At 44.5% G+C, this 21,689-nt stretch overlaps 2 protein-coding genes across 3 annotated transcripts in view; both read right to left on the bottom strand.

Annotated features, from left to right (window-relative positions):
• The window catches only part of LOC146577026 (stonustoxin subunit beta-like), a 5,971-nt gene extending 3,063 nt beyond the window's left edge, over positions 1-2,908 (bottom strand). The window contains exon 1 of the mRNA XM_085269678.1: positions 2,788-2,908. Within this exon, the coding sequence (XP_085125804.1) occupies positions 2,788-2,908 (121 nt within the window). The remainder of the gene's footprint in view (positions 1-2,787) is intronic.
• LOC146577017 (protein NLRC3-like) overlaps positions 1-21,689 on the bottom strand; it is a 543,118-nt gene that overhangs the window by 172,496 nt on the left and 348,933 nt on the right. Inside the window, exons 2-3 of one of the 2 annotated variants that reach the window (XM_085268134.1) lie at positions 20,566-20,686; positions 20,380-20,481 (exon numbers count right to left, since the gene is read on the bottom strand). In XM_085268134.1, the coding sequence (XP_085124260.1) occupies positions 20,380-20,481; positions 20,566-20,654 (191 nt within the window). In that variant the 5' untranslated portion in view covers positions 20,655-20,686. Of the gene's footprint in view, positions 1-14,322; positions 14,804-20,379; positions 20,482-20,565; positions 20,687-21,689 lie in introns of both variants that reach the window. The other variant, XM_085268137.1, reaches the window with a different exon arrangement.

Raw genomic sequence — 21,689 nt, 5'->3', positions numbered from 1 at the left:
TTTCCTGTGCCTGGCTGGCTTCCTCCTTTCTATTGGGCAAACGCCGACATTCGCCCCAGCGCGCTGCGTTCACAACACTTCAAAAAAAGTTGTTTTTTTAAGTTGCTGCCCAGCGGGACATTATACGTATATAGATTTATACACACGTCAGTGGGATTTAAAGTTATTTTTCCACAGAGAGAGATCTCATATTAACTCTCACAGTGATGCGTAGGCGGTGGGATAAAAGAAAAGTCATGAACTCAATGCAGCCCAATTTAGTCTGCAGTCACATAGCGACACCTGTTCATCGGCAACAACAGTCCCCGGTAACCCGGACTAATTATAGGGTCGCACCGTAATTTGTGGCTCCATGTTTTTATTTGCATCACTGCGTTTGCATTGCAGCAAACATGAACATTACATATATTTCAATATAATGTAAAAGCAGTCAAAACAACTAACATCAGAAACAGCTGATGTTATTTGTTATATGTCACGGTGTCATTTCCGCTTCTTTCTCCTGTAACAACAGCCCGGCGCCGTGAGCAGTCGCCTTTTTTGCGCTCGCTATCCCTGCACTTTCTACCATCTGCAAACGCCACGGTGTTCGTGTCGTCATGAAAGACATGAACATCGAGCGTAAAAACAAAGGAGACTGCTACCGGCTTTTTATCTGCCGATCGCCGTGCTACGGTTGCAAGAAAAAGAAGCAGAAATGACGTTCTCTACGCGTTGAGACGTTCCCCGTCCGTCGGCTAAACGCTTGATTGAAACTTCAATGCGACAGTGACACCAAGTAGAATTATAAATGTCACATAGCCCCAAACATGTCTTTTTCAAAGCCTGCGGTGAAGAGAAAGGTTGGTGATGAGCACCGACAATTTCAGGAAAAGTGGGAAATGCAATATTTCTTTGTTGAGCACAGGGGCACCCCGACCTGTCTTATTTGCACAGAGAAAGTTGCGCTGCACAAGGAATACAATTTGAAACGTCATTACACAACTAGACATGCTGAGCTGGATGCAAAATACCAGGGAGACGAGAGAGCGAACCGGGTTGCCAGTCTTAAAACAGATCTACTGAGGCAGCAAGATTTCTCCAAGAAAGCAACCAAAGAGAATAATGCAGCAGTCGGAGCCACGTGGTTAGTGAGATGATTGCTAAAGCAGGGAAGCCATTCACAGAAGGTGCATTTGTCTAAAAGTGCATATTGCAGGCTGCAAATATAGTCTGTCCGGGAAAGAAAGGTCAGTTTAGCAACATCAGCCTTTCTGCCAACACCGCAGCAGATCGCATTTCTGACCTGTCAAGTGACATTTATGACCAACTGTGTGAGAAAGCCAAATGTTTCAGTGTATACTCAGTCGCTCTTGATGAGACCACAGACATCACCGACACTGCCCAGCTCCCAATGTATGTCCGTGGTGTTGATGACAGTTTTGAAGTGATGGAGGAGCTGCTCACAGTAATTCCAATGCATGGCCAGACCACCGCTCAGCAGATATTTACAAGCTGTGTGATGCCATTGAGAATGTTGGTTTGCCATGGAAGAGGTTTGTTGGAATAACAACAGATGGAGCGCCATCAATGACAGGGAGGAAACATGGTGTCATGGTCCTGGGTCATTTTGGCCCAGCGTTTTGTGTTTCCTTGAAGTTCATTTTTGTGCTTTGTGTTTATTCTGATTTTGTATTGGTTTAGGGTTGAACCTGTAGTTTGGTGTGTGTATTCAGCCCTACCTGTGTCTGTCCTTGGTGCTCTGTTCATGTCCCCGTGTTGTGTTGTAAATCAGTCTGTGTGTTCCTGCTTTACTTTGAAGGCTCATGTTCTGGATTTCCTATTCTATTTTGAAGGTCTGTGTCTGTTGTCATTGTGTTCAGCTTGTGTCCTCCGGTCCTCATGTGTATTAGGTTCAGCTGTTCTTCCCTCCTGTGTGTGATTACCTGATTACCTTGTGTGTGTCTGTGTGTATATTTAGTGGGTGTCGGTCTGTGTTCATTGTCGGCTCGTCTGCGTTCTATGGTGTTCCTGTCTCTGCGTCTCTCTGCCCCGCACCCCTTTTGTATGGTCTCAGGTTTGTCATTTAGTTCTCCCAGTTTAGGTTTCTTCAGTTGTTTTGTCATGCCTCACTGCCTGTTTCTGCCATTGTCACTTTGTAAATAAACATCACTCGTATCATCAGTCACTGCTGCATTTTGGGTCCTCCCTTTCCTCCACACCACACGGCTCACTCCGCCAGCCGTGACAGTACGAGCCGACCAAACATGGACCCAGCAGCTTTGTCTGGAGAGAGCGACCTCGCACGCATCCGACGCCTGATGGACTGGGTAACCCACACCACCAACGCAAGGGCACAAGTGGTGGGGTTAAAAGCCATCGAAGCAATCCTGGAAGAAAATCCCTACCTCTGCCAGCTTAAGGGAGTTTCAGGCTTAATTTGCAACCTGCATAAAGCCCGGGGGGTGGTGCGAGCTCGGGAATCCACAGACTTTGTCCAGCAGCAGCGGATTACGGCCACCCCGGAACAGCCACGTCAGCTTCTCCCGCCGGAGGTTTTGCCCGGCCCGCCGGAGGTTTTGCCCGGCCCGCCGGAGGTTTTGCCCGGGAGGAACCGACGATCGCGCCGTCGGCGCGTCACCCCACAGCCGGATATTGGAACTTCAGAACTGCCGGCCGTGGTGAGTGAGAAGGACCCTTTTTCTGTCTTGGACTGTGGAACAGTTTATCCAGGGACTTTGTTTGGTGCAGCAGACGACAAGGAGAACTGTGTGTTGCTTGCTCATTCTCCTGCTGAGCTGTCTTTACCTCGTTTAGCTGCACAGCCGCAAGCAACTCGGACTCCGGTATCTCCGCTAGCCCAGTCATTCATGCCGTCTCCGTCTTCACAGACTCCCTCTGTACGGGAGGCTGCGCTTGTGCCTCCCATTTTTGACTCTTTTTCTAGTACGTATTATTTGCAGAGAGACAAACACGTTAAAAATGCAATCGTTCCTCAACAGCTGGCTAGTTTAGAGACTGCTACTTGCTCCAGGGCCTCACCAGAGGTTAAGTTACAGCCCTCAGCTGACTCTGGACCCCTGGAGGCTAAGAACCCAGCTGAGAACTGCACCCGGCTGTCGCTGCCTGAGCAGGGTCGGTGCTCCGCGCAGCTGCAGTCTGTTTTGTCCCTGCCAGAGGCCCGTGCGCCTGCTGGTTCCGTTCTGTCTCTGCCAGAGGTCTCCGCGCCTGCTGGTTCTGTTCTGTCCCTGCCAGAGGCCCGTGCGCCTGCTGGTTCCGTTCTGTCCCTGCCAGAGGCCCGCGTGCCTGCTGGTTCTGTTGCGTCCCTGCCAGAGGCCCGCCTGCCTGCTGGTTCTGTTGCGTCCCTGCCAGAGGCCCGTGTGCCTGCCCGTGTGCCTGCTGGTTCTGTTGCGTTCCTGCCAGAGGCCCGTGTGCCTGCTGGTTCTGTTCTGTGTGTGCCAGGGGCTCCAGTGCCCACTGGGTCTGAGACTGTTTTTGCTGGGGGGCCCGAGGAGCCCGTCCAGCCTTCTGCCTCGTCAGCTGGGGGGCCCGAGGAGCCCGTCCAGCCATCAGCTGCAGTCTCATCACCAGCTGCAGTCTCATCACCCTCGCCTGCTGCGGCCTCAGAGTCTTCGGCCTCGCCTGGTCCGGTTTCAGCATCTGCTTTGGCTTCATCCTCGCCTGGTCCGGTTTCAGCATCTGCTTTGGCTTCATCCGGTCCAGCCTCTGCATCCTCATCTTCGTCTGGTCCGGCCTCTGCACCCTCGTCTGGTCCGGCCTCTGTACCCTCGTCCGGTCCGGCCTCTGCACCCTCGTCCGGTCCGGCCTCCGCGTCGTCATCCACGCCTGGTCCGGCCTCCGCGTCGTCATCCACGCCTGGTCCGGCCTCCGTGTCGTCATCCACGCCGCCGCCTGGTCCGGCCTCGGCTCCGCCTTCGTCTGGTCCCGCCTCGTCTGATCCTGCGGTTGCCACACCGCCATCGGAGCCAGCTCGACCCGTTCTGCCTCGCCTCTGCCGGCCGTTTTCCGGGCCTCTAAGATGGCATCACGGCCTTCGGGGGCGGCCTACGGAAAGAGTTCGTCGCCGCCGCTGGCATCGCGGCCGTCCTCCGGACCTGCTCGGTGGCCGCCACTACCTTCCAAGTGGTCGGCCTCCAGAACTGTTTGCCCGTCGCCGCCGTTGCCGTGTGCACGGTCGGCCCCCAGAACTGTTTGCCCGTCGCCGCCGTTGCCGTGTGCACGGTCGGCCCCCTGAACTGCCTCCACTCCGCCACCGCTGCCTTCCGCTCGGTCGGCTTTTGGATCTGTGTCAGCCTCCGGGCCGGCCTCCTGAACTGTGTTTTGTCCTTGTGCTCCGGCATGTGTGTTAGTTTTGGACAGGTCACTTGGTTCGCTGGGGCTTGTTTTTGTTCGGTGTTGGTCCCTCCGTCCTGGGCCCCCGCCGCCCGCCCTGGGTTGGTCATCTGTTTTTGTTTTGGGCTGTCTGGAGTCAGCCCTTGGAGGGGGGGTACTGTCATGGTCCTGGGTCATTTTGGCCCAGCGTTTTGTGTTTCCTTGAAGTTCATTTTTGTGCTTTGTGTTTATTCTGATTTTGTATTGGTTTAGGGTTGAACCTGTAGTTTGGTGTGTGTATTCAGCCCTACCTGTGTCTGTCCTTGGTGCTCTGTTCATGTCCCCGTGTTGTGTTGTAAATCAGTCTGTGTGTTCCTGCTTTACTTTGAAGGCTCATGTTCTGGATTTCCTATTCTATTTTGAAGGTCTGTGTCTGTTGTCATTGTGTTCAGCTTGTGTCCTCCGGTCCTCATGTGTATTAGGTTCAGCTGTTCTTCCCTCCTGTGTGTGATTACCTGATTACCTTGTGTGTGTCTGTGTGTATATTTAGTGGGTGTCGGTCTGTGTTCATTGTCGGCTCGTCTGCGTTCTATGGTGTTCCTGTCTCTGCATCTCTCTGCCCCGCACCCCTTTTGTATGGTCTCAGGTTTGTCATTTAGTTCTCCCAGTTTAGGTTTCTTCAGTTGTTTTGTCATGCCTCACTGCCTGTTTCTGCCATTGTCACTTTGTAAATAAACATCACTCGTATCATCAGTCACTGCTGCATTTTGGGTCCTCCCTTTCCTCCACACCACACGGCTCACTCCGCCAGCCGTGACACATGGACTGGTGGCACAAAACAAACTGGAAGAGGAAGGCGTGGAGGAGGCCATTGCTCTGCACTGCATCATCCATCAGCAGGTCCTTTGCAGCAAATGCCTGAAGTTTGACAATGTGATGTCTATTGTTGTGAAATGCATCAACCAAATCAGATCCAGGGGCTTAAAGCACCGAAGGTTCTGTGCTTTTTTAGAGGAAATGGAGTCAGAATATGGGGATGTGCTCGACTTCACTGAGGTACGTTGGCTCAGCAGGGGAAATGTATTAAAGAGACTTTTTGAGTTGAGAGCAGAAGTGAAGCCTTCATGGAGAAGGATGGAGTTAGTGTTCCTGTGCTAACTGATCCCAAATGGCTCATGGACTCAGCTTTTCTTGTTGATATGACACATGAGCTTAATGTACTGAACAAGACGTTACAAGGCCAGGGGCAACTTGTCAGTGCTGCCTATGACAACGTGAGAGCATTCTCCACAAAACTGGCGCTCTGGAAAGCTCAGCTCTCTCAGACAAACCTTTGCCATTTCCCAGCATGCAAGGCTCTCGTGGATGCAGGCACACCATTCAGTGCTGACGAGTATGTTGATGTCATTTTGAGGCTACAGGAGGAATTTGATCACAGATTTGCTGACTTCAAGACACACAGAGCCACCTTTCACATTTTTGCGGACCCCTTCTCCTTTGATGTGCAAGATGCCCCTTCTGTGCTTCAAATGGAGCTCATTGAGCTGCAGTGCAACTCTGAACTCAAAGCAAAGTTCAGGGAGGTGAGTGGAAAAGCAGACAAGCTTGGACAATCTTTGAGAGAATTGAGCCCTAGTTTCCCTCGGCTTTCCCGAATGTTCAAGCGGACCATGTGCCTTTTTGGTAGCACATACTTGTGCCAAAAGCTCTTCTCCACTTTGAACTTCAATAAGTCCAAGTACAGGTTCAGACTTACGGATGATCATCTTCAAGACATACTGAGGGTCGCAACTGCTTCCTCCCTCAGGCCAAATCTGGCTCGGCTATGCGAGAGGAAACGCTGCCAGGTCTCTAGCAGCAAGGAGTAGGCAAGAGAAGCCATGTTCAGAAGAACAGTTCATTTTCTACAGTGTTCCATTCATGTTCAGAAGAAGGTTATAGAACTGTTAATACAGACATTTCAATCTAAACACAGCAGATATAGAAGACTGAAAAAAACACACAAGTTCACTGACTAAAAATATCTTATTATTATTTTATTTATGTATTACAGATTGATTTATTTTCTTATTAATTCTTAATTTGTTTATTTATTTTTCATATTTTGTGTTAAAAAATAAAAATAAAGAGATTTGAGAAGATTGGAATTTTTTAACCATGCCTTTCTTGTAGAAAACCTAATGCGGCCCAGCCTCACCCAGACTCTGCCTGCAGCGGCCCCCAGCTAAATTGAGTTTGAGACCCCTGTCCTACACCATAAATCAGTAAGAGAGGGTACGACCTCTCTCACGGCCCCAAGTGCTGTGTGCATGCCAGAGCACTCTGGAAGGCACACAAAGTCTTTACAGACTACTCAGGATCAAACCTCTATCATCATGCAATCAATTATACAACTCTAAGCATATATGAGTAAATATTTCTAAGCATCAATCAACAATATAAACCTTACAGCTGGTTTTAATAACAGAATTCATTTGTTTCTCAAATGAGAAAGAGCTATCGAGAAACACTCCTAAATCTTTAGTTCTGAACTTTTCCAGTGGGCCAAGGTCAACATTATTAGATAATGCTAATTCTTTTCCCTTACATTATAACAATGTGAGGAGTTAATGCTAAGTATACTGCCATTAGCGGCTAATTCTAATTAGGGGTGAATAATTATTAGTAGCTAATGCTAATATCGTTTTCTCTTCCCTTTTAACAATGTGAACAACTAGTGCTATGTAGGCTGATGCTAGCAGCTAATGCTAATTTGACGTGAATTAGCATTATATTAGTGAGGAGTTAATGCTAAGTAGGCTGCCATTAGTGGCTAATGCTAATTTTAGATGAAAAAGCATTAGCAGCTAATGCTCATATTGTTTTCCTTTGCTTTGTAAGAACGACAGCAGCTAATGATACGAAGTCTACCATTATTAACAATTGTTAATTTGATGTAAATTAGCATTATCTGATAATGGTAACCCTTTTCCCCTGCATTATAACTATGTCAGGAGTTAATGCTAACTAGGCTTCCATTAGGGGCTAACTCTAATTAGGTGAATAATTATTAGCAGCTAATGCTAATATTGTTTTCCCTTCCCTTTTAACAATGTGAGCAGCTAATTCTAATTTGATGTGAATTAGCATTATATTAGTGAGCAGTTAATGCTAAGTAGGCTGCCATTATTAACTAATGCTACTTTGACGTGAATTAGCATTATGTGCTAATACTAATACTGTTTTCCCTTACTTTTTAACAATGTGAGCGGCTAATTCTAAGTACGCTCTTGTAAATAGCTAATTCTAATTTAGTGTGAATTAGCATTATTCAATAATGCTAACACTGTTTTCTCTTACTTATTAAAAATGATAGTAGCTAATACTAATACTCTTTTCCTTTGGGTAACAACGATGTGAGGAGTTAATGCTAAGTAGGCTGCTTTTAGAGGCTTATTCTAATTAGGGCTGAATAATTATTAGTAGCTAATGCTAATACCGTTTTCTCTTTCCTTATAACAATAGGAGCAGCTAATGCTAATTTGATGTGAATTAGCATTATATTAGTGAGGAGTTAATGCTAAGTAGGCTACCATTAGCAGCTAAAGCTAATTTGAGGTGAATAAGCATTAGTAGCTAACGCTAATACCCTTTTCTCTTGTGTTATAATGATGTGAGACGTTAATGCTAAATAGGCTTCCATGAGTGACTCCTTTCCCTTGCATTATAAAGATGTGAACAGTTTATGCAAAGTAAGCTGCCATTAGCAGCTAATGCTAATACTGTTTTCCCTTTCTTTATACAACTTGAGCAGCTATTGCTAAGTAGGCCACTTTTCTCTGCTAAAGATTTCTGTGACCATGATAGAAACTCTGATAAGCTAATGCTGCTAAGCTAATGCTGTTTATGGGCCCTGTTAGAATCAATATTTCATTCTCATTCTGTTGTTTGAGAACAATAACAGAAAAATGTGCACTTCAGAACAAATTTATTGTGAATTCAGCTGTGAATGTACAGTTTGTCATTATTTAAGCTTCCATTTCCAAATGTTAGCTGACACTTTATTAGGTACACTGGTATCTATATCAGGTACACCTGTGACCTAAATGTTCCTGCAAACAGACTCCTTGGGGACCCCTACATAAATATCCATGAACTATCCAGCTAGACTAGTGTGTCTGACCCTGAAAATATTCCTGCATGTGTGACTGTTCATGTCTCATCTGCAGGAAACAAACAGGAAGTGAGTGAAAGACACGGGAAATGTTTCCAGCTCTTCCTCCTCTATCAGATTTTCTCTCCATACCTGAGAGTGTCCAGTCTCCAGCCTGGATCCTTCAGTCCAGCCGACAGCAGCTTCATTCCTGAGGGACCTGGATGATTGTAGCTCAGGTCCAGCTCTCTCAGATGGGAGGGGTTGGAGCTCAGAGCTGAGGCCAGAGAAGTACAGCCTTCCTCTGTGATCAGACATCCTGACAGACTGCAAACACACAAAACAACAATCTATCTGTCAACAGTTGTTTTCTCTTTGTCACAATAACATCTATCCATTTACATCCATTCAATGTAACTTTATTTATAAGTGACAATACCCAACAGACAACAACAGTCATCTGAAGCTGTTTAACAGTGTAAGGTGACCGCCTCCACTGTGAGCAGCACTTGGTGATGGTGGGAAGAAGAACTCCCTTTGACACAAAGATCCTCCCAGTGAAAACAGGCTCCAGGAGGAGCATCTACCATGACTGGTTGCAGGGTGAGGGGAAAGAGAAGAGATGAGCTCAGAGAGAAAAGAACAAAACAGAGAGACAAAAGTTAAGGACATGCAGTAGTGACATATAAAAGCATCAGGAGTGAAAAGAGGGGAGAAGAAAGCAGAGCATCATGGGAAGTCCACCAACAGCCCGAGCCTATAGCAGCATAACTAAGGGATGGTTCAGGGTCACCTGATCCAGCTCGAACTATAAGCTTTATCAAAAAGGAAAGTTTGAAGCTGATCTTCAAAGTAGAGAGGGTGTCTGTCTCCTGAACTCAAACTGGGAGCTGCTGCCACACCCAGTCCAACATAGCCAGGCTTTCTTTGCTGCTTTGACAAAACCTCAAATCCCAGTCAGAGACGATGAGCATCATCACAGTGATGATCATTTCTCTGTAACCCAGGCTTTCTGCTTCAGGATCTGTGCACGCTCACAGAACAAGGAGACCTTTAAACATCATTTCACTAAATGGATGGACTGAGCTCAGCCTACAGATGAACTGGTGCCAGAGATCATAAAGAACATCAAACAGTCAAATTCAACACTTTTAATGGAAATATGAGATTAATGCTGCAGACAATCATGAAGCTGCTGAATTCATGAACATCAAGAATGCAGCGAGTGGTAAAATAAAGATTTGACCTCAGTGTGCTCAGTGTTCCTGTCTATTCCTAACATATTCCTAACATGATAGCTGCACTTTAGAGCTCTAAAACTGGAACTGACACATGTTTAAACTCTACATGTTACTCAGTACATTCAGTTCTGACACTCGCCCACAGTCCAACAAAGGAAACATGGAGATCACATCAGTTTGTCACCAAAGTCTAATTATTAGGGCAACTTAACCTGTTATTATCTCGTTAACTCATTAATTGATTAACGTCAGCAATTATTTTAATCACAGTTTTTAAAATCATGATTATTGTGAAAGTGCTCACTGGCTCTGAATATAACAGCCATGGGTCACAGGAGGGATGTTGATCAGTGCTGGCTTGAAATGGGCGTCATTATGCGTCTCAGCCAATGGGAGCATTGAGGGTGGGCCTAATACTACTGCAGCGCTCACATGACCCAGGACAGAGAGAAAGGGGCGGGGACAGAAACATGGAGACAGGTACAGATCTTTGACATGTTCATTTTAAACTGTTCCAGGAGGCAGTGTTGATACAACTAAAGTTATCTGTTGTTGAAGAAGTCGGTCTGAGGAACGTTCTTAGGATCAACAAATGACGGCATGTATGAGCCTCAAGACGCAGCATCACAAGAAGAACACATGAGCTGTAGAAAAAGGAGAGACTACGAAAGCCACGGCGTTACAACGTGAACATGCTTGATCAGAGTGTGATTGTGAACAGGAGGAAGACTCAGCTGAGAACAGTGTGGTGGATACAGAGCAGAGCCCACCATCAGTACAGAGGCCTGTCCATTAGAGTGCTGCTCCAACATGCAGCACATGTACTTGGCCACAGCTGCAACATCTGTACCTGTGAAAGCTTCTTCTCTGTTGCTGCTCATATTGTGCAGAAGAAGAGAGTTTCTTTATCATCAGAAAATGTCAATGAGCTTGTGAGTCTTAGCAGCTGGCTCGGTGCAGAGGAGGAAGAACATGTCAGTCAGAGGAAGATAAATGCAGTTCATGTTGTCAACTCAACCTGGACTGTTGAAAGAGTTTTTCTTTGTCTGGTTTCTGACTGAGATTCTCCAAAGGAAATCCAGCACAAACACACACTTCACACACTCAAAGTCCTGCACAGTAAATGAGCTGATGAGCGTTTGTGCTGCTGCCTGATAACAGAACAATAGTTCTGCTGCTTCCTGTTCTGCAAACACACATTTATAAATGTTCACTTGCTGTTGATCAAAGGTATGTTGGTGGCTCTGGACGCTGAGGGAACTTTGTAAAAAAACTAGATCAAATGTTAACGTCCTGGCAGAGGCAAAGAACTTTGATTTGATATTTGATTAGATTCATGTTTCAGCTCAGACTGACAGAAATATTTGAACTGCTGCTGTGTTAAAGGGAACACTGCTGTTAGAAAGCACCTGATCTGTTTCTGCACACTGAATGTTGCACTTCTCATACTGCAGTACTATTAAAATAAGTACACAATGCACTACTTTTGAACTCATGATTGAATGTTGCTGTAACAAAGCCATTAATGTGATTCAAAGTGTTCATGGTTTCCCAGCACAACAAATGATTGCACAAGTGTGACTGATCCACTTTCTAATGTGTGTGTAGCCCACACTGTGTGTCACTGTGTCACAGGTGAGTCTGTGTGTCCAGGTTCTATGAGGACAACAGGATATAGTGACTGAGTCCAGCAGCTTAAAGTCTGACTCCATCCTCCATTTAAATAACTCACAGCAACAACTGAATAGCTTTGCCTTTGTGTAGCTGACACTTCATTTTAATGTCCTTCTATTCTGGTTCATCTGGTCTCAGTTTCTATAAGCACACAGGTTTCATCAGGACTCTATGACCTCAGTAATCTTTGCTGGGCCTTAATGCTCTGAACAAAGCTGCACATCACAAGACTAAATAGAAATGAATCAGTCTTTCATTCTCACTGCTGTTTGACTTCAGCTCTCAATGTCCCACCATAACCTATGGAAAGAATTACTGTCCATCCAGGCTGCTGAACATGAAGCTGATGAAGGTGGAGTATTGTGAGGGCTGATGGAGATGATGATGAGGAATCCAGGAGCAGTGGGTGGATGGCAGCATCAGCATGAAGGATCAGTGTGAGAACACATCATCATCCACAAAGGAAACCAGTCTGAGTGTCTGACGCTCTTGTTAGAAAGACGCAGTCCCAGCAGTTAGCTTGTCTGCTAGTTAGCTGAGAGCTAGCTCACTTGTACATTGAATACCAAACTGTGTAAACCAGGGGTGTCAAACATATGGCCCGTGGGCCAAATCCAGCCCTTGAGATAATTTCATATGTCAAATATTGATGAATTTTCAGGCTTGCTGATAATCAATGTGAGCACGGCTGAGGTTTTATTCTGATGAGCAAACCATGTGGCCAATCACTTTCAGAGACAGACTGGGATCATACCATTATGTGAAAGAGGACATGTCCCATAGACAGCAAGGGTAGTGGTAGAGACCAGTACACAGAGAAATGGGAGCTGTACTGAAATGCAAGCATGTCAGGAAAGAGTGAAAAGGCAAAATGAGCAGCATCTGGCTGCATTTCAGTGATATTGGAGACCACAAAGCTGAGTGCAACATTTATACAGGAGATATACAGGAGACGCTGAGAGTAGAACTGATAAAATTAGGAGCTGGCTAAAGTGAGACCCATTTTTATTTCCACCCATTTTCCACTGTGGAGGACAAAAGGTTTCAAACTGGTCCAGGTCTTAAACCTCACGTGTTCTTCCTAATAGCAGTAAATGGATAGAAATAAGGCTTTTATGAAAACACTGAATAAAACTTGCTGCCTTTAAAAAGACTAAATGTACAGTTCAGTATTGAATACTACATAAAATAAACTATATATAAAGTGTGTCTGAATGGCAGAGATGCAGAAATATGTGCATGTAGCACAGAGCCACGGCTCAGTGTCTGAATGAGTCTCACAGACCTGAATGTGCTGTTGAAGCCATTTATAATTATAACGTAATTCTTTACTCGTTTGATCTGCTCCTTACCACAAGCCACCAGACGTAGAAGGTTTTGGACTTTTAATTATATTTTCTTAAGTTTTACAACTTTTCTTACTGTTAAAAACCTCGTTATGGCCATTCATGCTGTACAAAGTAATTAGACATGTGTGGTATCTACAGAAACGTCAGAATCTCAGCTAAAAGGTCACAAAACCATCTCAACAACCACCAAACAGCTGAAACAGCAGGTGAACAGATCACACAAAAAAGATGTAAACACAAATCCCCCTGATCATCTGTTTTTTAAACATGAAGTGTAGTTTTGGACGTTCATTTACTGCTGGTTCAGTGAATTTTGGTTGGACAGTGATGAAACCTGCAGCCTCAGAATCTGTGAGAAGTCTGCTTTCAGCTCGCAACAGCATTGTTGTGTTGTGTGGATTCACCTCTGCAAACTCATCACTGTTTCACCATCATGTTTCTACTTAGACAATAACAAAGGAAGCAGTTCCCAGGAACTACTTCCTGTCTTGTTAACATAAGAGTATGTTGCCCTTCAAAGCACCTCCACATCTCCTCTTAGTAGAGGACTGCCTTATTATTAATCTGCTAATTCTGTCAGTTGATGAAAGAAAAATGCTTGATCTCACCTGAGAGTTTCCAGTGTACAGTGTGGACTCTTCAGTCCTTCAGACAGAAGCTTCACGCCTGAATCCTTCAGGTTAATGTTACTCAGGTCCAGCTGTCTCAGATTAGAGGTCTGAGAGCTGAGACCTGAGGCCAGAGCTTCACAGCTTCTCTCTGACAGGTCACAGTGACTCAGTCTGAAAAATAACAGATAAACAATTACAAAAATAAAACACTTATGTTGAAGCGTAATGAGATACTATTATTTTTAGCAATATTTCATCTTGTTTTGTCAGGAAACTGAGCACTGATGCAGAGCAACATGTGGAGAGAATCAGAGGAGAAGAAGTGAAGAGAGAACAGCAGTAAAACAACACTGAATTGTTCAGTGTGCTTTTGATATCAACAGAATGTGTCAAACTTCTTTATTTTGTATTTGTTTTAGTAGAATTGATGATTATCACTTAGATAACAACCACAGGCCAGGTTTAAATTGCACTTTGGTGACAGTTACACCCAGAAATATTTCAGAAATGTGGACAATTTGTGCTCCATTGTATTCAGTATTGAACAAACTGAGTACCGATGACCACTTAATATTTTTGATATGTTATTTGAGTTGTTCCACCTGATCTGTGTTAACTAGAATAAACATTTAAAAGCTAAAGCTATGATCACATATGTACTTACAGAGCTTTGTTGGAGGCTTTGACCACTGGCAGCAGCCTCAGAAGAGCCTCCTCTGAAGCAGAGTATTTCTTCAGGTCAAACACATCCAGATCTTCTTCTGATGACAGTAAGATGAAGACCAGAGCTGACCACTGAGCAGGAGACAGTTCATCTGTGGAGAGACTTCCTGATCTCAGGGACTGTTGGATCTCCTCCACTAGAGAACGATCATTCAGTTCATTCAGACAGTGGATCAGATTGATGCTTTTCTCTGCAGACAGATTCTCACTGAGCTTCTTCTTGATGTACTGGACTGTTTTCTTATTGGTCAGTGAGCTGCTTCCTGTCTGTGTCAGCAGACCTCGTAGGAGACTCTGATTAGTCTGCAGTGAAAGACCCAGGAGGAAGCGGAGGAACAAGTCCAGGTGTCCATTTGGACTCTGTAAGGCCTTGTTCACAGCACTCTGGTGGAGAGACTCTTTTTTTCTAAAAAAACTAGACCGCTTGGATGTTGTTTGTTGTTGTTCCATCAGATTGAGTCCAGAGTTGCTGAAGGTCAGATGGACATGAAGAGCAGCCAGAAACTCCTGAACACTCAGATGGATGAAGCAGAACACCTTGTCCTGGTACAGTCCTCTCTCCTCTTTAAAGATCTGTGTGAACACTCCTGAGTACACTGAGGCTGCTCTGATATCGATGCCACACTCTGTCAGGTCTGATTCATAGAAGATCAGGTTTCCTTTCTGCAGCTGATCAAAAGCCAGTTTTCCCAGAGACTCCATCATCTTCCTGCTCTCTGGACTCCAGTGTGGATCTGTCTCAGCTCCTCCATCATACTTGACCTTCTTCACTTTGGCCTGAACCACCAGGAAGTGGATGTACATCTCAGCCAGGGTCTTGGGCAGCTGTCCTCCCTCTCTGGTTTCCAGCACATCCTCCAGAACTGTAGCAGTGATCCAGCAGAAGACTGGGATGTGACACATGATGTGGAGGCTTCGTGATGTCTTGATGTGGGAGATGATCCTGCTGGTCTGCTCCTCATCTCTTAATCTCTTCCTGAAGTACTCCTCCTTCTGTGGGTCAGTGAACCCTCTGACCTCTGTCACCATGCCAACACAGTCAGGAGGGATCTGATTGGCTGCTGCAGGTCGTGTGGTTATCCAGAGGCGAGCAGAGGGAAGCAGTTTCCCCCTGATGAGGTTTATCAGCAGCACATCCACTGAGGTGGACTTTCTAGGGTCAGTTAGGATTGTAGTTTTGTGGAAGTCCAGAGGAAGTCGACACTCATCCAGACCATCAAAGATGAACACAACCTGGAAGTCTTCAAAGCTGCAGATTCCTGCTTCTTTGGTTTCAGTAAAGAAGTGATGAACAAGTCCCACCAAGCTGAACTTTTCCTCTTTCAGCACATTCAGCTCTCTGAAAGTGAATGGAAATATGAACTGGATGTCCTGGTTGGCTTTGTCTTCAGCCCAGTCCAGGCTGTATTTCTGTGTTAAGACTGTTTTCCCAATGCCAGCCACTCCCTTTGTCAGCACTGTTCTGATTGGTTCAACTCTTCCAGGTGAGGCTTTAAAGATGTCTTCTTGTCTGATTGTTGTTTCTGGTCTGTCTGGTTTCCTGGATGCTGTTTCAATCTGTCTGACCTCATGTTCATCATTGACCTCTGCAGTCCCTCCCTCTGTGATGTAGAGCTCTGTGTAGATCTGATTCAGGAGGGTTGGGTTTCCTGCTTTAGCGATGCCCTCAAACACACACTGGAACTTCTTCTTCAGGGTGGATTTAAGGTTACGGTGACAAACTGCAGCTTGAAGTTCTGAATGAGAAGAAAAATAAACACTCAATTCCAAAAAGAACTAATCTTTAAAACATGTTGCTCCATCTTCCATCTCTGGAAAATGTTCATTTATCCAGCAGCTTAAATCTTTAGATAAATCCTCTTACTGCTCTGCAGACGGTCAGCCAGCTCCTCCTGCTTCATTCTCCTCAGGAAGTCCACCGTGATCTTCACACATGCCTCTCTGCTGCTGCTCCTCTGACTCTCTAAGCATTCTGGGTAACCTGGACTCAGAACCTTCTGGATCTTCTTCAGCTCGTTCTTCACAAAAGTGATGATGTTGTCCTCCAGCAGCTGGAACAGAATATTTATGAATGACCCACCACTCTGAACTTTAGTCCACACAACATCCACTTCTTTACCATCAAGGGGCATATCATCCACGAACTCTTTACCAATTATAAGTTTGACTTTATCTGATTAACTGAGACTTTGTCCACAACTCAACGATCCCAAAACGTTGATGCTGTTCATATGAATGCAGCGATTTCAGTGGGAGAAACATTTCACTGGTGTTCAGAGCTGAACTACCAACAGGTTGATGATCAAAGCCAGAAACTTGGAGATGTTTCAGGTGACTGAGTTGATCGTACAGACAACTGGTCTTAAAGTTTCACTCTGTTTACGCATACAGATCAGTATTTAAGGTTTGACTCTCATCATCCACTGGGGCACAAACTGGGCGTCATCAGGACGCTACAACACAGAACAAACACCATCCCCACAGACACAGCAGCCAGCGAAGCAGAAGAACTTCACATCAAGAAGGTCCTGAGTAAATGTGAACGCTGGTTTGAGGGCGGAGTCAAGGAGGCCATTTATGTGAAAAGGAAAGACCATCTCTGAATGGAGGAGGGGCCTAAGGGTACATTTGTCACCATCTTACATGCTGTGATTGCAGCCATTCCCCAGCTCTCTGTGAACTGGACTCATGACCATTGATCAACAACCATTGATCAATGGTCCTGACAATATGCGTACCAATGATCAATGAACTGACCTCCCAGCCCATTGTTCCTTCAGTGGGCTGGTTTCAGTCATACAAATGTCCTGTTTATGAGATTGAAACCTGCAGTCAGCTGAGACTGAAGAAGTCACCTGATGATGATGAAACGTTTCTCCCACTGAAAACATCCAGATGAACAGAATCAAGCTTTTTGGGATTTACGTACCTGGATGATTGAGCATCAAGACACAACTCTGTGACTTTTCTCAGATGAATAAATCCTCTCCTCCAGCTTTGTTTACATCTACCAGCCCTGTGGCGCTGCCCAGGGAAATAATCTATGTGAGAGGTGGAAAGTCATACAGGTGTCTGCTCCTGCCTTCAGTTATTTTATCTACTGTGTGTCAACTGGCTGAACCTCCTCCAACTGTCTACTGTCTCCCTAAACTCAACAATGACTTAGTGATCTATCCATTCTCTGACCAAAGACATCCTGCTGCAGGAGGTTAACATAGCAGCCAATGATGATCCCACTCACTGTGAACAACACATTTGGACGTGATTTGCTGCTCTGGTTTACACGTGAACTTCCACTGCTGCTGTCACCAAGTTGAGAGGCTCTACAGAAAAACTGGACTTGTCCATAAAAATCATAAACTACATTACAAGGACAGCATTGCTCAATCAACTCTAATTACTACTGACATGTTATCTCTTCTAACTAAGGTACAGACACTCAAACTTGCTGCTTTCAGTGAGAAGTCAAATGTCTGAATATGAGCTGGAAGCTGCTGAGAGTCCTCCTCCTTCCCGTGGGGTTTACTTTCTCTACTACTTTCACTATAAACACGCCCCTTTCATGCACCTGCAGAGGGCCACCAGCAGATGGAGCTGTCTTAAACAAATCCACTTGGATAGTTAGCTGTAGATGACTTTATCAGTATGATTGTAGGACTTTGAGTTATTCTTTAGATTTATTTAAACTCTTATATTGTGCACAAGTGTTGAGCGACCCATAATTTCTCTGTACTTTTCATAAGAGCAGCCAGACTTTCAGCTAGTTTTTGTTTTTTAAGAGCTCAAAGTTATTGAAGAAACAGTTATTCAGCTTCATTCCCACTGATCTCGACTACAAACTGTTTCACTTTGGTTTCTGTTTAAAGCCTCGATGTTTAAAACGTTTCCCTGTGATCACATTTGCACCGTCTGATTTCAAAGTTTGTTTTCTTTTGGTCATTTAGTCCACAGAGTCCTTGGTGTTCTGAAAGGGACCTATAAATAAATGCATTATTATTAATAATAAAGTAGTTGTTGTACATGTACAGACCATAAATATGGAGTCCAGCTGTGTTTGATGCTGCTGGGCAGACTGACCACTGGGACCCTCTGAGCTCTGCTGGTCCACTCTGTGGAGGAACCATGAAGGATTAGATCAACACAGGATAAAGATCCAGGAGTTTCTGCTCAAATAACTTCATCTGAATCAAGTCTGTCAAGTTTTAGACTCTCAGATTCTGAAGATATATTTTCTGTTTTCTATGAACTTTCTTTCATCAGTGATGGAAGTGATGATGTTGCAGAAGCTCAGAGGAAACTTTGAGAAAACTGTGATGAACCATCAACTAATGCTCTCAGGAGGCCAAAGGTCCCTGAATGTAACTGTGCAGTAGATTCATCGACTGTTTGAAACCTGACCACTTCCATATGTTTTCATTCTAACACAAGAAGTCCTTTTCTCATTGCTTTGATTTGAGTTTTCATTTGAGTTTTCTGAGTCTCGTATTTGGAGTCGAGTCTAATCAATGATCTGACAGAAGAACATTAAAAAGGATTTACCAGTGCTGTCAAAATTAACATGTAGGGTTAGGGTTCATCTGTTATCATGATTAACATGATAAAAACCTTTAACACGACACATCTGGAGAGCAGAACGACTCAAAATCCCTGAAATGTTTCTATCAACGCACTTCGGGCAGTTTGTCCGAGTAGAGTTACCTTTGCACACGTGCAGATGTGCAGCACATCTGTTAGTGACGGAAGCTGAACCAATCAGCTCAATATGGAAGATGACAAACACACACTGACCTCTCGATGGAAAGTTTGAGCATTAAAAAAATAACAAGGCGGACCAGCCGACCAACATGAAGGATTCTGCACATCGTGACAGAAGGAATTTTCTTTTCACCGAAGCACTTCCAGCTTAAAATATCACAACGATGCAAAGCACTGATGACACAACTGCCAAGTGGACAAACTGCAGACCTGTTAGTGTTGTTAATAACATAGTTTTGGTTCCTCGTGTCAAAGACTTGAAGAAGAGTGACAGAGAGTGTTAGACTGCTGCAGGATCAGTGCCACCTCCACAGACCTGTGAAGAAAATGATTGTTTGACAGATGGGCTCAGATTCAGGATCAGCTGAGGAGTTTGTGGCTGACAGAATCCTGCAGGTACAGAGCAGAGCCCATCATTAGCATGCAGGACTGTCCCTGGGGGGGTCGGCTCATTCAGGAGGTTAATCAATGTTTACATGTTCAATAAACATGTTAAGTGTGTAAATTTGCCCTTTTCTCTCGAGTCTGTTTGCTCATGAAATGAACTTTGATTCGTTTACATTAAAAATGATGTTTAATGGTGATTAATCCAAATGAATCCACAGTAACCCTGTGATGAGTCTGATTAAACATTTTCATTAACAGCAGTAATATAGATTATATATGATTATATATTAGTGCACACTTAGCTTTTAGTATATATGTTTGTTACAAAGTTGTATTTACAGCAGAGAAGCTGAGTTAAAGACTGAAAACTATTCAAAGTCTCTTTGAATTGAAGCGTTTAACATTCTTTGTGTTTATTCTGCATTGACTTCATTATATGGTGTAAACGTCTGTTACAGGCTTAAATATAAAGTTGGAAAAATGTAACTGCAGCTATTGATCAAGTAATTGTGATTAATCAGGATTAATGACAGAAGATTGTGTCATTAATTAGTCATTTTTAATCTACTGACAGCACTAGTGTTCACTCTGGTGCCTCCAACTGTTTTACGCCCTTTCAACACCTTCGTGGTCAAAAGTGTACACGCACAAAATCTACAATAAAACCCTCATGCAGCAATAGGACAGACACACAATCCATTTATCTCTGTGTCTCAAACACACACACGTGTACTCAAAGCCTCGATTTGTTCATATTTCATCTGTTGTGTTTTTATCTTCAGCGTTTTCAGTGTTGCTGCATTTACACCAAAAATGTTTCCATTGATGAATCAGATTGATTTGAATGTGTTTCATCCATACAAATCCCTCCCTGGTGGTCACATGACTCTATAACATAACAGGAGTCATGTGACAAGAGTTTCATGCTGTAAAATGTCAAAATGGTTGAATGTGGTGGAGTAAAAATGTGAGATGTCAACTACTTTTCTTCAATATGAAATGTTTGCAGGGCCTGACAGGAAGTGGACGGACGCTCTGATCACTTCCTGTTTGCTGAAGTGGGTTTCAGTTGTTTAGAAACCAAAGGCTTGTTTTAAAAGACAGTTTAAATGGGACTGAGGGAACGACGTGTTTGTAGTTTATATCCAACAACATCAAGCAGTTTAATCAAAGAGTTCATGTTGCTAACAGCTCACCTCTCTGCAGCAGACACAGGCTGGACTTTAAAATGAATGGGATGACCTTTAGACCGGTCACTCTGTAAGGACACAGAGCTGGGTGGAGGTGCAGGCTGGTTCCTGTGAAGAATGATGCAGCAGTGATGTGAGTGCTGAGCTGTGACATGGAGAAGAGTCATGGACAGTTAGAGATGGTCATCTCACCTCTGAGCTTTGGTCTGACTCTCATGTTCCCCACACAGAGTGCTTTTAGAGGGAGGGACTCCCTCCTCTCTGTCCTCACACTGATCCATGCTGCTCAATTCAGCTCACACACACTTTCTACCTGCAGAGGAAACACAAATCATTCATGCACATCAGCTGAAATCCTCCTTTCATCATGTGTGCTGTCCAAATATCAGCTGCTTCTTTCCTGCTTCATCTCAGTGTCAGCTGGATGCAGTCAGACAGCAGTGTGAGGCAGAGGAAGCTGCCATCAGCTGCTCTGCTATCAGTCCACTAGATGGAGCTTGAAGCACACACGATGCATTCACTGACACACACTGATTCACTGTTTGGGAAACTAGAAAAATGTTGGTCTTGAACTAGCTGCATAATGCAGACAGGGTAGGACCCAAATATAACGGCGAAACATCTTCAAGCAACTTATAGAAGTCCAGATGCTTTTCTTTCCAAGCTCCTTAAACTATGATGACCTGGATGACTGAGAACCTTCACAGGAAAAATGAAACACACTGAACAAAGAATGCAAGACTTTCACAATAAAACAGCAAACAAAGGAACACAACACTGACACGTGAGCTTGACAGAGGAGTGGAGGAAAGGCAGACGAGAGTGAGTGAGGGAAAGAGGAGACAAGAGAGACATGACAGGCTGAGGAAATATAGAATGGAGCACCAGGCCTCACACAAACACACACAAACACACACAAACACACACAGAGACACACAGAGGCACACAGAGGCACACAGAGACACAGAGGGAATCTAATGATCAAGGAACTAAACAGGAAGTATAAGAAACTCAAAGAAGCATAAATAAGACTGTAAATGAACCAGAACCATGAACCATAATACAAAAAATGCAAAGTGCTTGGTCAAAGGGACCCAGAACCATTAAAGTTCTTTTCTTTGCTCTTCAGTGTTTGAGTTCAAACAGACTCCACATTAAACTATGACAGCACCGTCCCTGCTGCTGCTGTCAGACCTGTTATTCACTCACTGCTCGCCAGTGTTTCTAATGAGTTTTACTCATCCATGAGAGTTTAAAGCTTGCACTTACAAGCAATGTTCCCTCTAATGTTTCACGTGTCTGAGCGAACACACAAC

The sequence above is a fragment of the Mchenga conophoros genome, linkage group LG3 (genome assembly GCF_057382185.1).
Source record: "Mchenga conophoros isolate Kocher_MC1m ecotype Shallow Benthic linkage group LG3, M_conophoros_male_GT1.1, whole genome shotgun sequence".
NCBI lineage: Eukaryota > Metazoa > Chordata > Actinopteri > Cichliformes > Cichlidae > Mchenga > Mchenga conophoros.
This window is presented reverse-complemented; position numbering and strand designations above follow the sequence as displayed.